The 21,757-nt window shown below is 43.7% G+C and overlaps 1 protein-coding gene across 2 annotated transcripts in view; it reads left to right on the top strand.

Annotated features, from left to right (window-relative positions):
* Positions 1-21,757, top strand: part of LOC122809337 — a 2,116,265-nt gene that overhangs the window by 1,106,420 nt on the left and 988,088 nt on the right. For both annotated transcript variants that reach the window (XM_044080743.1, XM_044080744.1), the window contains exon 11: positions 9,694-9,811. In XM_044080743.1, coding sequence (XP_043936678.1) covers positions 9,694-9,811 — 118 coding nt within the window. The remainder of the gene's footprint in view (positions 1-9,693; positions 9,812-21,757) is intronic.

The raw sequence follows: 21,757 nt of genomic DNA, 5'->3' as shown, positions 1-21,757 counted from the left end.
ATTCCAGTCAGAGTTAGGACATTCTTTACCCGAGCCTTGGCTTAATCTGTAGTTTTTTGGAAAGTGTTGGATTCTCTAAGTGTTCTTGAAGCAGCAAGTTAGTTCTCTATGTGGAATTTTACAACACACTGCAAAATAAATTTATTTCTCAAGGTCTAGGACTGGCTTTACTTAGAACTCTTTTGCATTGGCTAATAGACCCTCATGCTTCCTTCTCGCCGTTATGTTATAGTGTGGTGAGCTCCCCATGTGGCTTAGGCTGCTGCAACAGTGTATCCTTATGAAGAAATATGTAGAGTTGTTTTACTAAACTTACCATAACAATTGATGGTCAAACAGTCACTGTTAGCATTAGCTGCTCTTTCCTTTCCCCTTATTGCTGGACATTGTATATGCCAAGGTGAGGACATTTACTATTTTTCTAGCATCGTTATTTTAGGTCTTTTTCCACCTTTTCTCTTTTGGCATGAAAGCTATCAAGGGCTTGGAGGTCAAACCAGACATTGTTAGCTCAAGCTGACTAATGATTTGGGAACCTTTTAGGTGCCTTGAAAGCTTTGGAAGTTGGCTGGTTGTTCTACCCTTAGCAGGATAGTTGAGTTAAGAGTGTAGCTTTGGATGGTGCTGCAGTGATCATTCAAACATCTACTGTTATGGTACATTTACTTAAGTGCTGGCTGGGCAAGAAAGTACAGATGTTATGTGATCCTATCTCGCCTACATTCTGTACTGATGGGCTCGGAGCCGATCCTCTGCTCCGACTCGGCACGCTATGCTATAGAGTGAAGCCTCTTATTGGCTGAGCTATTCTCTATCCCATGATGCACCACCACTAATCCCCCAGATCTCGTTTGCCGCTTACAAGCTAGGACGTGGTCTCGAACTTGGCTGAGCTAAGTGCTTTTTTCTGAAAGTTTTTCTGTCAGGAAATTCCTCAATCTTTACCCAAAAGCTGTTTTAACAGCTATCGTTGTGTATAAGTGTGTTTTTGAATATTTTTTTGTGGTAAATTTGTGTGATTGAACAGGGAAAGGTTTCCGTTTAAGTTAGAGGGGCCTTCCCCTTTTTTCTTAGTGAATTTTCTTATTTGTGGAGAAGTCAAGTACCTGTTTAAGTTAGAGGGTTCTTGGCCGTCTCTTATTTCTTTCGTGTATTGTATTTGTACTTGTTTTGAGTTAGTTTTTTAAAAAAAAAAAAAAAAAAAGGGTTTTTTTGTTGTTGTTTAAATCCTTTACTAAAGTTACATACTCTGTGTTTTTTCCTCTGATATACTGAGTATTCTACAATGTCTAAAGAGCATAGACCCTCAGGATTCAAGAAGTGCACGAGGTGCAATTATAAAATGTCCATCACCGATGATCACTCCTCGTGCGTGTACTGTTTAGGCGCCAAACACCTACAGGAGTCTTGCAGCGTGTGTCACGCTCTTTCCTCTAGGGTCCTCCAAGAGAGGAAGAATAAATTAATCTTGAAAGGGCTTATCAAACCCTCCTTCGAGGAGGCCTTATCTTCCTCTTCCTCTCCAGCTAAGAAAAAGAAAGCGTCGGCACCGACCACTAAGAAATCTAGGCAGGCTTCTCCATCGGCTCCACGGACTTCGGAGCCAAGGGCGGAACGGTCTGCCTCGATGCCTCCAGTCTCGACTCCTCTGGTTTCGGAGCCAATGGCTGGGGCTTCGAGAGGCGGGTCACCTTCATCGGCTCCACTGATTTTTGGAGCCGATGAGGGTTGCCTGCTCAGACTCTTCCCCTTCGGTGCCGAAGCCCTCCTCGGCACCGAGGGAAATTGTTTTGGAATCTCCCTCGACACCGATACTGGTCGAGTCTATTCGGAGCCGGTCCCCCAGTCCTTCGGAGCTGATGGAGAAGTCGGTTCGGACCCGGTCGGTTTCCTCCCGATCTTCCAAGATGTCGGATTCGGACATCGACAGGGTGCTCCTAAGACTGTTTCAGTCTCCTGTATTCCGGAAATTAGTTTCGGCTCCAGCCCATTCGGCTTCGGAGCTGATGGCCCACCCTGTAGTTCTGGTTCCTCCTTCAACAGCCTCGGCACCGTTGGAGCCAGTGCTGGTGGAGCCGATGGAGGTTTTCGGGTCGGCCCCGACCCTTACTCCAACTCCGGCTCTCGAGTCGGAGTTCGGTACACGGACCTCCTCTGTCGGCCCTGGGGGGCACGCTTCGGGACTGATGTTTTCGGTTCCGAGCCTTCCTCTCGGTGCGTCTGCTGCGGGGTACCGTCTACTGTTGTGGCCACGAAGGCTGGACCTTCCCAGGACTCTGGCGGTCCGGCCTTCAGGGCCATGAGGAGTGCTTTGGCCAAATCTTCTTTGGCTACCTCCACGGTCTCACGAGCACCTTCCCTACACACGGAGACTGGGTCTTTGGTTGTCCCCTTGTCCCTAGACAGCGGAGCCCTGGGGCCTGAGGTCACCCCCAGTGGGGCTTCCCCCCACCTGGAGGTCCCTCTGAAGCTTCTTCGGAGAAACCCCCAAGGAAAAGACTGTGCAAGAGGAAGCACGTCGACTCCCGCGATGAGTCTCTCACGTCGGACACCGATCTTGATGATGCGGAGGGGTCCCCTAAGTCGTCCTCAGATGATGTCTCCTTTGCAGACATCTTGGAAGCCCTCAAACAACGAGGTGGCTGGCATTCCAAACCCCCTTCCGCTGACGAGTCCGTGTTCCTCAAGGCCTTCGGGGCTCAGCCCTCCACCTCATGTGTGTCTCCTCCCTTCGACGAGCTCCTACATTTGATCTGTCGAAGGGCGTGGGAACATCCAGACTCTGTGGAACCGGTGCCTGCTCGCCCAAATAAGTTCTTATCAGCACCCCCAGAGAAGGAGTTTTTGACCAAAGGTGTGGCTGTAGATGCCTTGGTGGTGGCATCTGCTTCCCAACAAGATGTAGCAGAGGCTTCAACGTCCGTCCATCCTCCTAATAAGGAGTCTAAGAGCATGGATCGGTACGGGAAGCGCACCCTCAGTTCAGCGGCCTTTACCTTAAGGTCCCTGAACTATTTAACGCACTTCACTAGATTTCAGAGGGATCTGATCAAGGAGCTGTCAGCTACCCTCTTGGGTAACCTACCTGAGCAGCTGGCCCAGACGGTTGGCTCTCAGTTGGCTACGCTGTCATCGATATCAAACTCGTCCATGAGGCTCATTTCATATGCAGCCAAGGGGGCGAGTAGAGCGGCGGGTACGGGTGTTGCTCTACGGAGGCAAGCCTGGCTCCGCCTGTGTCATTTAGCGGAAGCCTTTAAGTCTTCCTTTGCCGATGCTCCCTTTGATGGGTCCTCTTTGTTTGGACCCAAGGTAAAGGACACATTGACCCGCTCCGAGCAAGAAGGTAAGACTTTGACTGCCGTAGGGGCACGATTTTCCACTCCCTTTCGGCCTTACCCCAAGGCGAAAAGAGGAGGGAAAATGTGGTTCCGTAAATCCCAGAAGTCTTATCCCTCGCAGCAGGACGATCCCCCTTCTAGAGGCAGAGGAGGGGGAAATTTTTCTGGAAGACGCCGTCCCAGAGGCGGCAGAGGCCCCCGCAACACTGGAGACCGCGAGTCCTTTCGTGGCTCTTCAGCCTTCCACAATCCCTGAAGGATTGCCTGACTGTGCAGTTCCGGAGCCAGTCGGGGGTCGTTTTTTGAGGCACTTAAAAGCCTGGGAAGGTATCACTCAGGACTGATGGGTGCTTCGAATCATCGCCGGAGGTTACAACATTCCTTTTTCACACCCCCCACCGGCGTCCAAGAAAATCCCGGACCCGCCACCCAGTCAACGGGAAATCGCAGCATTAGAAATCTCAAAGCTGCTTCAAGAAGGAGCCATTCAACCGGTCCCCGCACACCAGATCAGATTAGGGACTTACTCAAGGTTCTTTTTAGTGCCAAAAAAGACCGGGGACTTTAGGCCCATTTTGGATCTCAGCATCCTAAATCGATCAGTCAAAAAGTCCAAGTTCCGAATGGTCACCTTACAATCCATTCTCCCACTGCTGGAGAAAGGTGTTTGGATGTGCTCCATAGATCTCAAGGACGCCTATTATCACATCCTGATAGATCAGGCGTCCAGGAGACATTTGCGCTTCAGCCTGGGAGACAGTCATTTTCAGTTCTGCGCACTGCCCTTTGGTCTCACCACAGCCCCCAGGGTGTTCACCAAATGTTTGGCGGTCGTAACTGCTCACCTGAGGAGTCTAGGATTCCAGGTGTTTCCGTATCTGGACGACTGGCTCCTAACTGCCACCTCCAGGCGTCTACTATTGCAGAACCTACAAGCCACCATATCACTAGGCACTTCCCTTGGAATTACCTTCAGTTGGCCAAAGTCTGTGTTGCTGCCATCTCAGTGCATAAGGTTCATCGGAGTAGAGATAGACTCGAACCAAATGCGGGTCTATCTTCCTACAGAAAGGATACAGACTATACAGGCTCAAGTCCGAGCCTTGCTTCTCAGATCCAAAGCTCCAGCCAGGATGGTCCTGCAGCTATTAGGTTCTATGTCGGCCACTGTTCTCCTAGTCCCCTTAGCAAGATTGCATATGAGAATTCTCCAGTGGCTCCTATCGACACAGTGGTCCTTTCAGGATCTCCCTCTGTCACCTCATACGGATCACGGAAACTTGCAAACGGGACCTTCACTGGTGGCTGGTGCCCTCCAATCTGGATCAGGGGCGACCCTTTGTTCCACCTCCTCCTATGGCCACATTGACGACGGACGCCTCCCAGATGGGGTGGGGGGGCATTACCTGGGCAGGTCAGTCCAAGGCAAATGGCATTCAGAAGAGAGTCTCCTTCATATCAACAGTTTAGAAATGAGGGCGGTGTTTCTGTCTCTACAAGCCCTCCACGATTACCTCCCTCAGGGCGTAATTGCCATTCACTCCGACAACATGTCAGTAGTCTGGTATCTGAACAAGCAGGGAGGGACCAGATCCTACCCCTTTTGCAGAGAGGCCATGAGAGTTTGGGAATGGGCAGTGGCGACTAGACGTTTTCTGGTAGCGACTCCTATCCCTGGCAAGTCCAACGTGATAGCCGACAGACTAAGCAGAACTATTCTCTCTCCTCATGAGTGGTCTCTGAACGATGCAGTGACAACTCAGATCTTCAGCAGATGGGGAACTCCTTGTTGCGACCTCTTCGCAACCCCGCTGAACGCAAAGTGCAGAAAGTTCTTCTCTCTCACTCCAGCTCCGGGGGAGAGTCCTTTGGACGCATTAGCCCATCCTTGGCCCACCGGCTTGCTATATACGCCTTCCCTCCAGTTCCTCTCCTTCCCAGAGTGATCCAAAAGGCGTCTCACTTGGGGAGCAAAATGATTTTAGTTGCCCCTTACTGGCCTCGTCAGGTATGGTTCCCCTATCTTCGGAAATATGCACTGGACGGTCCATGGTTCCTGGATCAGATCCCAGACCTATTAATTCATCAGTCGGGACAACTCCATCAGTCCCTTCACAATTTGAAGTTAACAGCTTGGCTCCTCCTTTTCCGACTATAGTCAGGAATCATACTTTAGACCCGGAAGTCTTACATATCTTATCGGCCCACAAGTCTGCCACTAAGAAATTGTATGCTAGCAAATGGAAGAGATTTTCTATTTGGGCTGAACTCCGGGGTCTGGATCCCATCACTGTTACGGTATCGGAAGTCCTGAAATTTCTAACTTCCCTATTCAGTCAAGGTTCTTCAGTCTCTACCTTCAAGGTCCAATTGGCAGCTATTTCCAATTTTCATGAATCTATAAACCCATCTTTAATGAGCAACAGATTGTGTAAAACCTTCATGAAAGGTGCTGCGCTTTTATGACCTCAGATTTCTCATCCTGCTCCTCCGTGGGATCTCGATGTGGTATTACGTGCCTTAACCTCCTCCCCCTTCGAACCGGCAGCAACATGTGATTTGAAATTTCTTTCTTGGAAAACTGCCTTTCTGGTCGCGATTACTTCTGCCAGAAGGGTTTCAGAGCTTCATGCTCTGTCTGTAAAACCACCGTACCTGGTTTTTCACAAAGATAGAGTATCCCTCAGGCCTAATCCATCCTTTGTCCCTAAAGTTTGTTCCAGTTTTTGCCTGCAACAGTCATTAGAACTTCCAGTTTTCTTTCCAAAGTACTCAAAGCAGAATACATCTTCCACACATTGGATGTTCACAGGCAATTGCGTTTTTTATTTAGACAGGACCCAACAAACAAGGAAAACAGATCAATTGTTTGTGTCCTTTTCGGATAATAAATTGGGCAAAGCCGTCACAAAGGTCACTATTGCCAAATGGATCAGGGACTGTATTAGTCAGGCTTATTCCTCTTCTAATAAAGAGCTTACAACCTCTGTCAAAGCTCACTCTACAAGAGCTATGGCTACTTCAATAACATTCCATTCTAAGCTTGCCAGTAGTGCCATTTGTGCTGCGGCTACGTGGTCTTCCCCGCACACCTTCATTTCCCACTACAAATTGGATGTGGCATCTTGGGGGCGAGCTTCATTTGGTTCCACAGTGCTCAGGAGTGTTTTCCAGTGAGCCACCCAGGAATTAGGTGCTAGGGACGCTGTCCCATCAGTACAGAATGTAGGCGAGATAGGATCACATAACATCTTTTAGTTATGTACTTACCATAACTTTATATGTTTGGGATCCATTTCGCTTACATTCCTAATAACCCACCCTCCTTCCCCTGCCTTGGAGATGAGAAGAGATCGGACGGTCCGAATTCTATTGTTTCATCTTGAAACATCTGGCAATGTTATAAAACAGTTATGTGTGTGTGCATGAATGCGGACAAATAAGATCTGGGGGATTAGTGGTGGTGCATCCTGTGATAGAGAATAGCTCAGCCAATAAGAGGCTTCGCTCTATAGCATAGCGTGCCGAGTCGGAGCAGAGGATCGGCTCCGAGCCCATCAGTACAGAATGTAGGCGAGATGGATCCCAAACATCTAAAGTTATGTTAAGTACATAACTAAAAGTTTGTTTTCCCACCTGCTTCAGTTTGTAATGGAGACAGTTTGTGAGCTGCTACAGCACATGAATCTGCTGAAGCAGAGCTTGTGTAGAGAGGTTCCTCATATACCACTACCTTTCTGTCTTGAGCCTGACATCTTCTAGGATGTTTTATTTCCTTTGGAGGCATTTATTCTTAAGACTTGCTAGAATTCACAAGGGATGTTCGGTGAGGAAGTATAAGGAAATGCTACCTAGTTAAATGGAAAAGGTTCTCCTTCCAGTGCCCTATATGGAATCTTTTCATTAAACATGTGAAGGTACTTGGAAGTTTTTGAACATCTCTTTAGATGTTTCTCCATTGACCTTGGCTTACCCTTTTTTTTTTATGATATTGGCCAGTGTGTCTTGTATAATTCTATTCACTAGTCAAGCAGTTTAAGGGAGTCCTGCATATTGGACCTATTAGTCAAATATTGCTAATTATCTGGCATCTCATTTTTATTTTTTAAAAAAAAAAATGATGCTGGCTCCTTTTGAGACAGTAGTTTTGGACTTTGAGAATGTTTTGTGGGAAGATTTCTTATAGCAGTCATTTCCTTACCTTCCATAAATAGAGATTGATTCTACTACTTCTGCTCAGATTCTTTAGGTTTTAGAACTATATCCTCTTTTTTATTTTTTTTTTTTTTTTTTTTTTTTTTTTTTTTTTTTACTTTGAGTCTACTGTTTGCCTTCTTTTTTGTGACCAAAGTCATAACAGACGCAAGTCTTAACCAAGATGTCTTCTTGTCCAAGCTTTTCTGTGGCCTTTGGTGAAAATTAAAAATGGGTTGCATGCCACCAAACGCATTATTTCCAGGGTTATATCTACGGGTCACTGAGTTTACATTTCCTAATCACCAGGTGCCTGAATCACAAGGCACTTTGGATCTTAATGTCAGTGATTTTTTTTTCCAGAGGATATTACTGCCAGCATGCCTTTCTTTCAAGAGATTTCTTCTTTCATGTTTGTATGACAGTGAAATTAATATGTACAGTTTTTTTTTTTTTTTGTAGGGGGGGGGGGGGGGAGTGCCAAATGCTTTCAGGGGAGTTTACACCCTTGTGTTGCTTCAGGTATTTGTGTTCATGGAATGTAGTTTGTTAGCATGTTATGTTTGGGACTTTTATTTTGTAGTGATTTCCAGCCATTTTCAAGTGAGTATAGTATCCCTTTTATTGTTTTCTGTCAGAAAACTCATGGGTAATTTTGAGTAGGAATCGTCTGATCACACTTCACCATGGCCATTGCTATGACCATTGCTGTTTTAAAAGGGGTTACAGTTCTGGATATATTGGCCTGGTCATACCAATGTGCACATTCTTAAACATTGCAGATTAAACATTATTTCCATGGCAAGAGCAGGGTTTTCTTCAGCCTTTCCTTTCACTTACCCCTTGGGTCGATTTTGGAAATGTTCTCTAATGTGAGTACTGCAGTAGTGACCCATGTAAAGAACTTAGTACTGTTGTGATATCAACTTAACCATAACTGTAGATGTTTGAGTGTGGTCACTTTTGTAATGCGGAGTCTTTCCCTGCATCCATTTTGTGGGCACCCAGAGGCTGAGGTGAGCACTCATTCCCCTTCCTTCCATTCTGACCCCAAGTTGAAACCACATTTTGTTTTCCCTATTCTGTTTTTGCTAAGGTTTCTTTGGAAGGGTCGGCATCTTTGCAGTCAGTCAATCCCACTTCGTTTTCCTAGCATGAGATTTTGGCTGACAAGAAACTGAAGACTGCATGATCTACCCTGAGGGGAAGACAGGAAAGAAAAAAGAAAGGAGTGGGCAAATGTTACCTTTATGCAAGTACACATGGACATTTTAACTGGAGGTAACATAAACCTGGATGAGATAGAAGGGTTCCCAACTTTGAAAGTCTGGCTAGATGCCAGACAGTCTGAGAATGAGTTTAATAATGTGATAGCTGCTCCAGAGACCATATTCTAACATCTGCAGATGTAGTAAGTTGATAATAAAACTGTACTGTTTTATCAGTTTTACTGAAAGTAGAGAGAGGTACAGTTTGGCATAGTGTGTGTCCCTTAAGTCCTTTGTTCCAGGCTTTGACTTTTAAGCAGAGCAGATGAGTACCGCATGCACCCATGTATTTAATGTTTTTAGAATGTAATGTTTTTGTTTTAAAAATAAGCGCACCATAGATGTTTGTAAGGTGTATGCTCAGTATGGAGGTATAGGGAAAGTTGACCCTTGTTAAAGCTAGTAGATGTGGTAGAAGACATTAAGATTTCTTAATACAGAAGGAGTTACCTTCCATCCTTGCTTTTGCTGACTTGTCACAAAAGTTGAATTATTTGGATTCCAGAAAGAGGCATAACCTTCCTTTTATCATTTATCGTACAGGGCATGTATAGTTTAATGGGATTCAGAAAAGTGTGGACCCTTAAGCAACTTTGCAGCCTTTAACCCAAGTACAGTGTGTGTTACATGAGACAAAGGACCATGCCATTGTACTAGTACAGGATTTTGAATAGATATATGTAATGCTGAGTGACTGTGGCGAGCCCATTCAAAGATAATCTGACTCGAGAAGTATTTGCATATAAATTGTTGCCAGATTGTTAGTAGCAGATTAATTTTTTGTATTAGTAATCACTGCAAGAAACTGTCACAGTATGTGTTTTTGTTTCTCCACTGGTTTGCACAAATGCTGCAGAATCTAAAGTTAAGTTTGTTTTTGTGGTGTCAAGATACAGATGAAAGTGAACACAGTGATGATAGTCAGATTAATGTGTCGCAGTCTGATACAAGAGAAGATGCAGCTGAGAAAAAGCGAAGTGAAGATGTGAATTTGGATGAAAAACTGAAGTAAGTTATGCATGTATTTTTTTGTTTTCTAATGGTATGTGATCTGCATTTTAAATATATTTAACCTGCTTTCCAGCTTCACTTGGAAAGTGGAGGAGAAGCTACTCTTTTCATGTTGATTGTGACACTGGTGTTTTTGTTTCTTACTTCTTTGTTTTGACCTCTCCATTGCATCTTTTTTTTTTTTTTGTTACTAAGCATTTTTTGTTTCTGTACGACCTTGTATTTTCCTTTTCTGATGGTGGGATAGCTTTTCTTCCATTAATTTTCATCTCCAGCTTAAAACCACATTTTTTTGCTTTTAGTCCTGACATCCATATTGTACCAGAATGTTTTCAGTCATAAGTGTGTTCATATATCCATTCTTAAGTAGCTGGATGCCTCGGCTACTAATAACCGTGTTTTCCAACTTATTGTTGGTCGATAACCATTTCTTTTCCATAAATGTTTGTTAGACTGTGCTCTTGATTAGGTTTGTACTGTGGTGCCATAGTGTTTCTGTGTATTATATTTTACCAGTTCTGTTGTAATTTCTTGGGTTCATTTGTAAAATTAAGTCTTGGGATTTTCTGCTTTGTCTGTAGGACATTTGTTTCTTAAACCTCTTATTCATCCTAGCAGTCTTAGCCATTCTTCTTCCCAATCTCTTGTTGACTCCCCCATAATCTGACATCCTTTCTGGCTTTTCTAGCACCATGTCATTGTGCTGTTGTAGATGGGCCCTCCTTTAGCATGGAGAATTTTCCTTTTTATACATTTCTTCCATTTGGGGCTGTCATTGGAAGGATGGTGTCTGAAGAGTACTAAGCAATCACAATGGCTAATTGCTTTCATTGCTAACCTGATCCTTTTCCCCTCTCACCTGGTGTGTTGCAGCCTTTGTCTGGTGTAAGATGAGTGTTCATTACACGTTTGATGTCCCTAGTTAGAGTGCACTCATTCCTTAATGGGTTTCACATAGTTTGACACACTGGCTGAAGGTCACCTACTCAGTCGCTGTAGATGAGCCCTGGTGGTCTGATCATTCCCTTCCTTCAAAAAAAAAAAAAAAGCCTGAATCAGCACTGGTGGGTTCTTGCATTGCTCAGCTTGGTGTTTGCTAACTTAACCAGCTGGGTTGCAGTCAGAGTTTTAGCTTTCTGTGCTATCAGCTTGGCTGGACAGTTTCTTCATGCATATTCACATGTAAACCATTTGATTCTCCCTAGCGGTGAATCCTGAGAAAAAACAGTATTGTAGACTAGGGAAGGGGAAGCCCATTTCCCTAAGTAATAATATGGAATTTTTCTCACCTGGTGTATGCACAGTGTTCATGTGCTTATTCTCATCAGTGTTTGGACTTGTTAAAGAAATTACTTTAAACTTCTTGTACTTTGAAGGCCATCTAATCTATTAACCCTTAAGTGTATGTGTTGCGTAAGGCAGACTGATGGATGTTAATGCCATAATTCTCTGAGTAATCATTATTCACATGTAGTCTGCCATCAGCTAGAGTCTGGAGTCCTGGTTTAATATGTCAGAAGTGTGTTGCAGATTTTGTGCTGTGTAGGAGCTTTACATCATTAAATACATTTCACACTTGCCTTGGCATAGCCTTTGGCTCCTGTGCAAGAGCTGAGTGCAGAGGCAATGACAAGCAGTTAACTTTTAATTCATATCTCCCTAGTGCAAGACCCAGTCCTGATGCTTTAGTTTTGCATAACAAAACTTGATGAGACCAGAGCAGTGTTTAGATCAGGCCTTCACACTATAGACTAATAATGGACAGTGATAGCCAGCAGAGAACAGCGGCAGAAGGGCTTGTAAAGGCTGTTAGCTGCTTCACTGTGCTACACTTTTTGCTGATAAATGTGACAAAACATCTAGCAGCTTTTTAAGAAATTAGTTTTGCAGAGGGGCACTTTCGTAATTGGTACTACATGAAGCAAATAGAGCACCATGCCTTACATAGAATTAAGAGTGGGTCTTTAGTCATAACCAGTTTTGTGTTCATGACATAGATGCCAGAGTTCTCCTCTCAAACTTCAGTCTCATTATGAATTTCTTGACATCCATGTCTCTGCCTCCAACACATAAGATAGTTACGGCTGGAGACCTGATCGTAATTTTCTGTTTACATTGCCAGTGTTGTGGCTAGTGCATTGTTTACAGGGGAGACCTGAGGAGTGGTGTTTATACTACTATGGGAAATGTGGCCAGGGCACAGAGGAGCTTCCCCTACTCTGTTTTTTGTATCACTGCTACTAGATGGTGCCAGAGGGCTGCTGCTGTCTTGGTTGTTATAAATCCAAGATTGAGGATTCTATGAGATGGAATAGTCTTTGTTTTGTAAGAAGCATTTGGAGAGTTGACTAAACTGGAAATAAGGAGATGAATGCAACAAAGGTAGGAGGAGGTGGCTTGCCAACACAGCAATTAATGAATTTGATAGAGCAGAAGCAGGCTGGAGTGAGGTACTGGAGCATGTTATAGATGTGGAAGCAGTAATAACGGTTTCAGTGTGGAAAAGCAGTGACTTTTGGTGATAAAGGAGCATAAAACAATGGTGGAGTTGAGTAGGTAGATGTTCTGCTTGTTTCACTGTTGCAGTCATTACATTTGGGTAATCTGCTGGCAGGTTGCCCTCAGTCGGCCTGATTAACAAAGTCTTGGGTCCTGCGTCGGTTGCTGTCCCTTCTTTCATGACATCAGGGGTATAAAACATGCAGCCGACACCATTTTCCACAGTCTTTCTTGCTGCGCGGTGCCCGAAGCAGAAGCAGTTCGCTAGTGCCGGTCGGCCGACTCCTGAAATTTTCGTTTTCGAGTTTCAGAACCGAAGTCTGAACCTAAAGCTTAGTAGCCCATTGGGGAAACTTTTTCTTGCTCCTTTCCGATGTCAGTAAAAGTTAATAATTGTATTACTTGTGGGAAGCAAATACCTCATAAGGATTTTCATTTGTGCTGTATTCCTTGCCTTGGCCTTGACCACAACATGCCTAGCTGTCGGTTTTGTGCTAAATTTAACCAACGCACTATTAAGCATCTGTTTATTTTTGCATCTAAATATTTTGGCTCAAGATTTAACTATCCTGAAATGTCGTTTGTTAGTAATCGGACTACCGGAATTCACAAATAACGCAAAGAAAAAGAGACTGACTGTCGTGGTCCAAAACCGACGAAGAAGCTTCAACTAAGCCAGTAGCCTGTTTGCCGGTACTCAGTGAGGCACTTTCGCAGCCCCTGATACCCGCTACTTTTGATTCGCAGGCCTCTACTGAGACCCATTCGGAGTCCGGTATGCCACGAGACACTTTAAAGTATTGAACCTGCGGATGTCTCTATCTTAGATGGGTCCAGAGCCGCTGAGCAGGCACCGGTTTCTGAGGGTGCTTTCAGGCCTAAAGATTTGTATATTAAACTAACACCATCTTCAAAACTAAGGCCAAGACCAACTTCTAAGTCTAAAAACCCGACGTTTGGGCCACGTGCACAGGTCCCTATGCCTAAAAAACAAATTATCAAAATGGCTGAGGATTTAATTACCTTGATCAGGGGTTCCCATCCCCCTCCTGCTAAGAGGCCTAGGCAAGGCACTGATTATGAATCTTCAGATCAGGTTTCCATTTCTTCTGATTCCTCTTCTGATCAAGAATTATCTATTCCACCTTATGAGGAATCTGATGCAGAAGAATTCATCCCTTCTGCTTCTCCTCCTGAGGATTTTTCTTTTGGAGAAACTTTGCATACCTTAAAGGGAACACTTTCATTGGGATAGTCGAGATTTTTCAGAATCGAAAAAGAGGCTTAGGGATTTCCTTCTTCATTAGCATAGGCCTTTGGCTATACCTCCTGTTCTAGACATTGTTGATTATGTTTTCTCAGAATCTAGCATGGCTCCTGATTCCCTGACTCTGGCTCCTAGTAAGCCAGACAGATATTACAGGGTTCCTGACTCCCACAAATTCCTTTTAAAAAACCCTACTGCTGACCTTGAAACAATTTCTCAGGGTCCCAAGGGTATTAAGGCTTCTACTGCTAAAAATCCTACCCCTTCTGGTAGAGACTCCAAGGAGCTGGATAGATGGGTTAAGAAAGTTTACATGTCTGCAACCCTAGCAGTCAGGGCTTTAAACTGTCAGTTTCATATGCTTTAATATCAGCAGCATGTCATGGCTTACTTAAACAGAAAATTATTTTGATTTCTGACTGTGTGGAAAATAGAGTTACAAGATTTATTGCATTCAGCTGAACAACTTGGAAAGCATACTTTGCAATGTGGTTTTGATTCCTTGGAGGCCTCTTGCAGGGCTGCTGTAACTGGATCTGTGATAAGAAGGCATGCTTGGCTCAAGGAGCAAAATCTGCCTGATCATGTTGAAGCAAAATTGTTGGATGCTCCTTTACAACAGGACAGTCTATTTGGTAATAAGGCAGAAGTTGTTTTGAAAAAGATGGAGGACAAAGCTAAATCTATGCAAATTGTAAAAGATTTCCTACAAGTGCAGGCACTGACCTACAAAGAACTGGTCCTTTCCAGTACCCACCAGAGCCGCTCAGGTCAATCCCAGACACTCCAAAGGCTCCAAGTTTCAGTCACAAGGAACTTACAGAACAAAACAATGGGATGCCTCCACTTTCAAATCTGGAAGTGGCAAGGCACCTTCCTACGGTAAACAGTCTCAATGACTTTCCTATGCCATTTCCAAGTACTTATTTGTTGGCAGCCCCTTTGGGGGGAAAACTAGCACTTCATGTACAAAATTGGCATCTAATTACCCAGTGCAAGTGGGTTTTAAATATAGTATCTCAGGGATACAGATTTCATTTCCACACGTTGCCAATTCCAAACGGATGGCCAGATCTGCCTCCAAATCAGTGGGCAGAGGCCCAGAAACAAGTTATGTCCCTCATGAATATGGGGGCTATTCAACCAGTACCAGAAAAGGAAAAGGGACAAGGTTTTTATTCAAGACTTTTCCTGGTACCCAGAAAAGAGAAATCATGGTGTCCAATTGTGGACATATCCATTCTAAATACTTTCCTGGACATTACAAAATTCAAGATGCTGACTCTACAACAGTTACTGCCAATGCTAGGCAAAGATGCCTGGTTGGTAACGCTAGACTTAGAGGCTTACCTGTATATCCCAATCAGGGGATCTTGCAGACGATACCTCCGCTTCAAAGCAGGCTATTTGCATTACCAGTTCTCTGCACTGCCCTTTGGCTTCTCTACTGCGCCCGGGTCTTCACAAAATGCCTGACACCAGTAATTGCATTTTGCAGACAAAGAAACATTCAAATTTATCCTTATCTGGACGATTGTCTAATTCAGGCAGAAAACAAGGACACTCTTCTACAGCATCTGGCGTTTGTAAAAAGGCTTTTAACTGCTTAGAGTACACCATAAACAAAAATAAATCACAACCGGTACCCTCTCAAAAAATTACATTCCTGGGTGCAAGCTTGAATACAACTGCCCAGATGACTTGCCTCACACCAGAAAAACAAAGCCAATTGTTGACTTACTTCAAACAAGTGGCCACAAAAACCCAGTTATCTGCAAGACAAGTTCTGCAGGCCTTGGGGTTTATGGCTTCCTGCATACTTCTAATTCCATATGCAAGACTGCATATGAGGAAACGTCAATGGTACCTAAATAGCTTATGGAGTCAAAATTGTCACAGACTGGAAACGATTCCTATCATTCCTTGCCTGCAGCAAGAGTTCCTATGGTGGGCAGAGGCCTGTCACCAAAACAAGGGACTTTCATTCATTCCACCCCCTGCTACCCAACCCTGACTACAGATGCATCAGACTATGCTTGAGGGGCGCATCTGGCAGGGAGATGCATTCAGGGCAAATGGAGCCCAAATCAAATGTACCTGCGTATCAACCAGAAAGAGATGCTAGCTGTACAGAATGCTCTGACAGCTTTCAAGGACTTTCTTCATCCAGGACAACTACTGATAAAGACGGACAACACCACAGTTATGTGGTACATGAACAAACGGGGGTATCCATTCCTACCCCCTTTGCAGACTAGCCATGGCTTAGTGGAACACAGCCTTGTCTTACCAGATACCTCTACAAGCTCAATTCCTGCCAGGAAAGCAAAATACTCTGGCAGATGAACTAAGCAGACATCTTATGGACCCACACGAATGGAACTGGATCCGTAAATATTCAGCATGTTGACATGCAAATGTGGGAGCCCAGATATAGATCTTTTTGCCTCACCCCAAAACTATCAGTTGGATAAATTCTGCACAAGAGTCGATCACAAAAAAGCTTGGAAAGTGGATGCTCTATCCTTCAGCTCTATCCTTCAGCTGGAAAAACCTATCAGTCTTTGCATTTCCTCCGCTGCCTTTGCTCTCCAAGGTATTAAAAGTCAGACAGGAAAAAACAAAAATGATTCTGATTGCTCCAGACTAGCCTCGCCAACACTGGTACCTGCTCCTACGCAGTATGTCACATCTTCATCCGTGGTACCTGCTTCAGACACCTTATCTACTGTCTCAGCAGAACCTTCAAATTCTGCACACTCAGCTCCAAACTCTGAATCATGCAGCATGGCTAATCATCTAATTTTACCAGTTACATCCCTCAGCAAACCTGTGATGGATGTCATTTTGGAGGCTAGAAGGCCTAGTGCTAGAAAATCTTATGCTGATAAATGGAAAAGATTCTGTGCCTGGAATCAGGCACAAGGAATAAGCACAGCAATGCCAAATATTCCTCAGATTCTGCAATATTTAACTGAGATGCTTCACAAGGGCCTATCTTTCTCTTCCATAAAAATCCATGCCTCTGCCATTTCAGCTCATTACAACACAGAGCCTCCCCTCTTTTCTCATCTCCTCCTCAAGCAGTATCTGAGAGGGGCCAGAAATTTAAGTCCTCCCAGGAGAGCACTAACTCCTGCATGGGACCTCAATTTTGTGTTGGAAAAGCTCACCCTACCTCCTTTTCATCCAGCTGCTACTGCGGACATAAAACTTCTCTCTTGGAAGACCTCTTTTCTTTTAGCAGTCACTTCAGCTAGGAGGATTTCAGAACTACAGGCTCTCATGGCAGTGGCGCCTTTTATTATTTTCTACCCGGACAGGGTAGCGCTCAGGACCAATCCATCCTTTATGCCTAAAGTGGTATCTAGTGTGGCTCTCAATCAGACCATTCATCTGCCAACTTCTTTCTCAAATCCACAGAACAAGGGGGGGAACGGATTCTGCATTCATTGGATGTACACAGACAACTAAGATTCTACTTGAACAGGACAAAACCTCTAAGAAATCTGAGCAACTACTGGTGGCATTTGCTGCAGGAGCAGAGGGAAAGGCTATTTCAAAGCAGACTATTTCAAAATGGATAAGCCATTGTATTCGTTTCTGATGCATACATCATGGTAAACCTGTCCCCAAGGGGATCAGATCCCATTCTGCCAGGGCTGCATCTACTTCTGCAACCTTTTCTCAGAGGCGTTCCTACTAGAGACATTCTAGAAGCTTCTATCTGGAGCTATGTTCATACGTTCACAAAGCATTACCATTTACCTCTCTTCTCTAAATACAGAGCAGGCGTTGCCACTGCTGTCCTGCACGGCCTTATAGCTGCTCCTAATGCTGTATAATTCCATCCTCCCAACCATAGCTTTGGGATTCTACCCAAATGTAATGACTGCAACAGTGAAACACGAAAAACATAGTACAGTTGTGTACACTTACCATAAATGTAGATGTTTGAGTGTCTTTTTGGTGCATTTGCTTTTGTTTGGAGGTATATTTTTTTGTGTTTTTAATTATATATATATATATATATATATATATATATATATATACACATATGTATATATATATATATATATATATATATATCTATTGCTCCCCATTTGGATGGGCACCTGACATCTGGGGCAAGAAAAACTGGGGAAAATGGGGTCTGCTGCATGTTTTATACACCTGACGTCATGGAAGAAGGGACAGCAACCGATGCAGGACCCAAGACTTTGTTAATCAGGCCGACTGAGGGCAACCTGCCAGCAGATTACCCAAATGTAATGACTGCAATAGTGAATACACTTGAACATCTATATTTATGGTAAGTGTACACAACTGTACTTTTTAATGGCACACACTGGTAACAGGGATTACAAAAAAATCTTATGCTGATGCTTTTAGAATGGGGAAAAAAGTAGATTTTACCAAAGAAGAAAGGGTACAACCGTAGCTGTCAACAGAATCCATAGACAAAAATCATCAGAACTAGAGACCTATTTAGAAATAATAGACAATCAGGGACACTAATGTGTTGGTGCTGTTCAACTTCAGATGTTGACAGAAATAGTGTGTATGAATTTAAGTACATTTTCTGAAGTAAAAAGTCTACACCTCTAATTATCATCATTATTTGCTTAAATACAGTTATGACTTTTCTCCAAAGGTGACCAATTTTACAAGGGATTAAGAGGGACAGAGCTAAAATTCAAGTCAAAATCAGGGTGTCCCTGCAAATCAGGGACAGTTGAGAGGTATGAGACTGCAAGTGAGCAATTTAGAACTAAGAACCCTCTGGTAAGAATTAAAAAGAGTTTCATTTAAATAGATGTGATAACTTGGACAATATAATTTTGCTGTTAAGATTTAGTATAAAAGAGAAGACCAGTGATGCATTTGGGGACTAGACGCTTCTGTGAAGTGACTTTTGAAACTTTTGGTTTATTAGAAAAAAATGTATATATGTGTGTACCTGAGGTGGTAAAGAAACTAGAGAGAGCACAGTGGAAGGACTATATATACATATATATAGATATAAATATAGCTATATATATATATATATATATATATATATATATATATATATATATATATATATATATGAGAAAATGCACATACATTTCAGAACTGCTGGTACTGACATTGTCAAATTTTTTTCTTAACTGTTTGTAAATAAGTGCATGATATAAAAAGATACTTAATAAAAGAAATGTGTGTAGGCTGCAGAGTGATAAGTGTTAACATTAAGCATGTCAGAAGGAATGGTGCAGTATGTTAAAAATGTAATAAATGTTAATGGAAAAAGAGGGAGTGAGACACGGGGACAAGAAAAAGGCCATTTTTTGGTGGAGATGAAAGGCATTTAGTATAGAATTTTCCAAGAAAATGCAGAGTAATGTGAAGAGAAGGGAAGCAACATGCAACAAAAAATTGTCCAAGAGCAGTTTTGGTTTGACTGTTCTAGTTTATAGGAAAGAGGAGTAACAGAAGAAAATAATGGGAGTAATAGTAAATAAAATATAATAGAAAATGTTATGGAAGAAAATTTAGAATAACATGCAGTAAATTCAGTAGAAATGGAGTTAAGTATTGGGAAAAAGATGCTCTGATGTCAGCAACTTTTATACTTTGGATCCAAGAGTCAGGTTCCTCCTCTGTCCATAATTCCTATCTGCCCTCAGTTCCTCCGATCTTATTTACTGCTTCAACTAGTCAGATGTGGTCTCCAGGACTTGGTGCAAATTTCATGTTAGATTACCTCTTGCAGCAAGAAAAGTGGGATTTTTGTGATCTGTTTACCATTTATTCTTCTAAGTTTCTTCTAGTCTCCTCAGTGACAGGTTCTTTACATTTTTTTGACCCAGTTGTATTTTTGGCATTCCTACCTTTTTCTTTCTTTTCCCTTATCCTCGGTATTGGGTTATTCTGTTTGATTCTGTATTTTTAGCTTCGGGTTGTGTGGTGCTGCTGATGTGCTAAAGTGTGGTGTTATAGTCCCCCTAGCTACGAAGACAAGGCACTAGGGTTCAAAAAATACCCAGCCTGCAGGCACAACACCCTCCTCAAGAATTCTTGCACTAAATGTATATATTGCCTGGGAGCCACTCATCCTCAGAGGAAACATGAGGTCTGTGCTTCTTCTGGACTGCAGGCCCTTTTAGACAGTCTTGTCAAAGTTTGTTCTTAAAGGCCTTCACTCTGCCTTGGCTGGAAAATTGGCTTCTTCCCTCTCTGTCTCCCTTTCATCAAAGAAATCAGAGGTGAGAGCCATGGAAAATTCAAAAATTGAGAGAGAGAATGAGAATATGTCATGAACTGGTCCTGGAAGTGGTCTCCGGATCTCAAGGGGTTGTAGGTTCAGCTCCAGATATTTGTAAGTCTTCAGGTCTGACACGCTGTTTTTTCAGGGTTGGATCTCATTTGAATCTGTTGACTGAGTTTTTTTTTAGTGTAGCCTAGATTTTTATCCAAAGCTTGACCATCTTTTGACTTCATTCTCTCTCTCTTCCATTTGAGAGATGCTTTCAGGTCAGTCTGGTCATAAAGTTTATCTGAGACTTGGACCAGTGTCAGCCTTTGAGACATTCGTGAATGCTCTTCCATTGTCTAGAGAAGAGGTATCTCGCTTATCTAGCATCTGGCATTCCTCCTTCACATCATTCTATCCCTTCGACCCAGCTAACTGCTGTGGGACTTGAGAGAACTCATGAGATGAGTTATCTTTCAGATTCTGACTCTTCCCTTGCATGCTATAATTATCTTGCACACTTGATGAGGTTTCAGACGGATATGGCCAAGTAGCTCCAAGTCCCTTTTGGATACCATGACAGCAGAGTCTCTCAAATCAGTGGTCTCACTGTTGGCAACCTAACAGTCCATTGCAAATGTGTTCATGTTCCTTTTATTCAGTGCACCAGATGGCACACACAGTCAGAGCCACCAAGGACTGATGTCTGGACATCAAGGTATAAGACAGGTGGCCTTTGGCGCCATCTTCTTTCATGTTCATCGTGCATACAGCTGCAGTCATAACAGATGGGTTCTCCTGCTGTCAGGCGGGTCCTCGGTCGGCCAAATTCCAAAGTCTAGGTCCGGCGTCTGTTGGCGTCACTTCTTCCCTGACGTCAGTGCGACAGGGGTATAAAGGAACGAGCCGACGCCATTTTCTCCAGTCTTTCTTGCCGCGTGGTGCCTGAAGCAGAAGCGGTTCGCAAGTGCCGGTCGGCCAGCTCCTGAAGTTACAAAAAATTTTGAAACCGAAGTCTTCTTGAAAGCTAAGTACCCCGTTGGGGAAACTTTTTTCTTGCCTCAGACCCGATGTCAGACAAAGTTAACAATTGTATTTCGTGTGGGAAGCAAATACCGCATAAGGATTTCCATTCCCTCTGTATACCTTGTTTAGGCCCAGACCACGACGTCTCGGTCTGTCGCTTTTGTGCTACATTCAATAAACGCACTATTAAGCGTCGGAGTTCCCAGCATTATTTTGGAAAAACATTTAACTATATTATGTCGCCGGATACTCCGACTCCAGTTTTGTCTAAAACGCAAAGATAAGGACTGACACACGAGGTCCGGCCTCTACCGACACCACGCCAAAGCCGACTACGTGGTCCGGTTCTCAGCGGCGCCCTCGCAGCCCCTGACTACCGATGACACTTCATTGGCGGTGTCTCCTGTGCCCGAGGTCACAGGCTCCTCGGCCCACACCCCGACTACAGATACCGAAGCCACTCTTGGCATTGAACCTCACAATGTGGACAGGTCTACCTCCACTCAAGGTGTCTTCAGACCTTCCTCTTCTTTTTCCATCAAGGCTTTCACTAAGTCTAAAGCAGCCATGCATTCTAAGAGACAGGCTACGCAGGGCCCATCTCCAGGCCCCATGCCTAAAAAACAGATGCTTAAAATGGCTGAGGATTTAATTACTCTTATCAGGGGTTCTCAACCCCACCAGACAAAGGCCCAGAGTGGAGGAAGAATCCCCCTCCTCTGATCAGGGCTCCATTATTTCAGAGCACTCTGATGATCAGGAACATTCTTACTCCCCTTTTGAAGACTCTGATGCAGAGGAGTCCATTCCTTCTGTATCTCCCCCAGAGGATTACTCATTCGGGGAAACTTTGCATACCTTAAGGGAACACTTCCACTGGGAAGGCCAAGATTATTCAGATTCCAAGAAAAGGCTT

Source organism: Protopterus annectens, chromosome 8.part0 (assembly GCF_019279795.1).
Source record: "Protopterus annectens isolate FY-2018-M chromosome 8.part0, PAN1.0, whole genome shotgun sequence".
In the NCBI taxonomy this organism is placed as follows: Eukaryota; Metazoa; Chordata; order Ceratodontiformes; family Protopteridae; genus Protopterus; species Protopterus annectens.
This window is presented reverse-complemented; position numbering and strand designations above follow the sequence as displayed.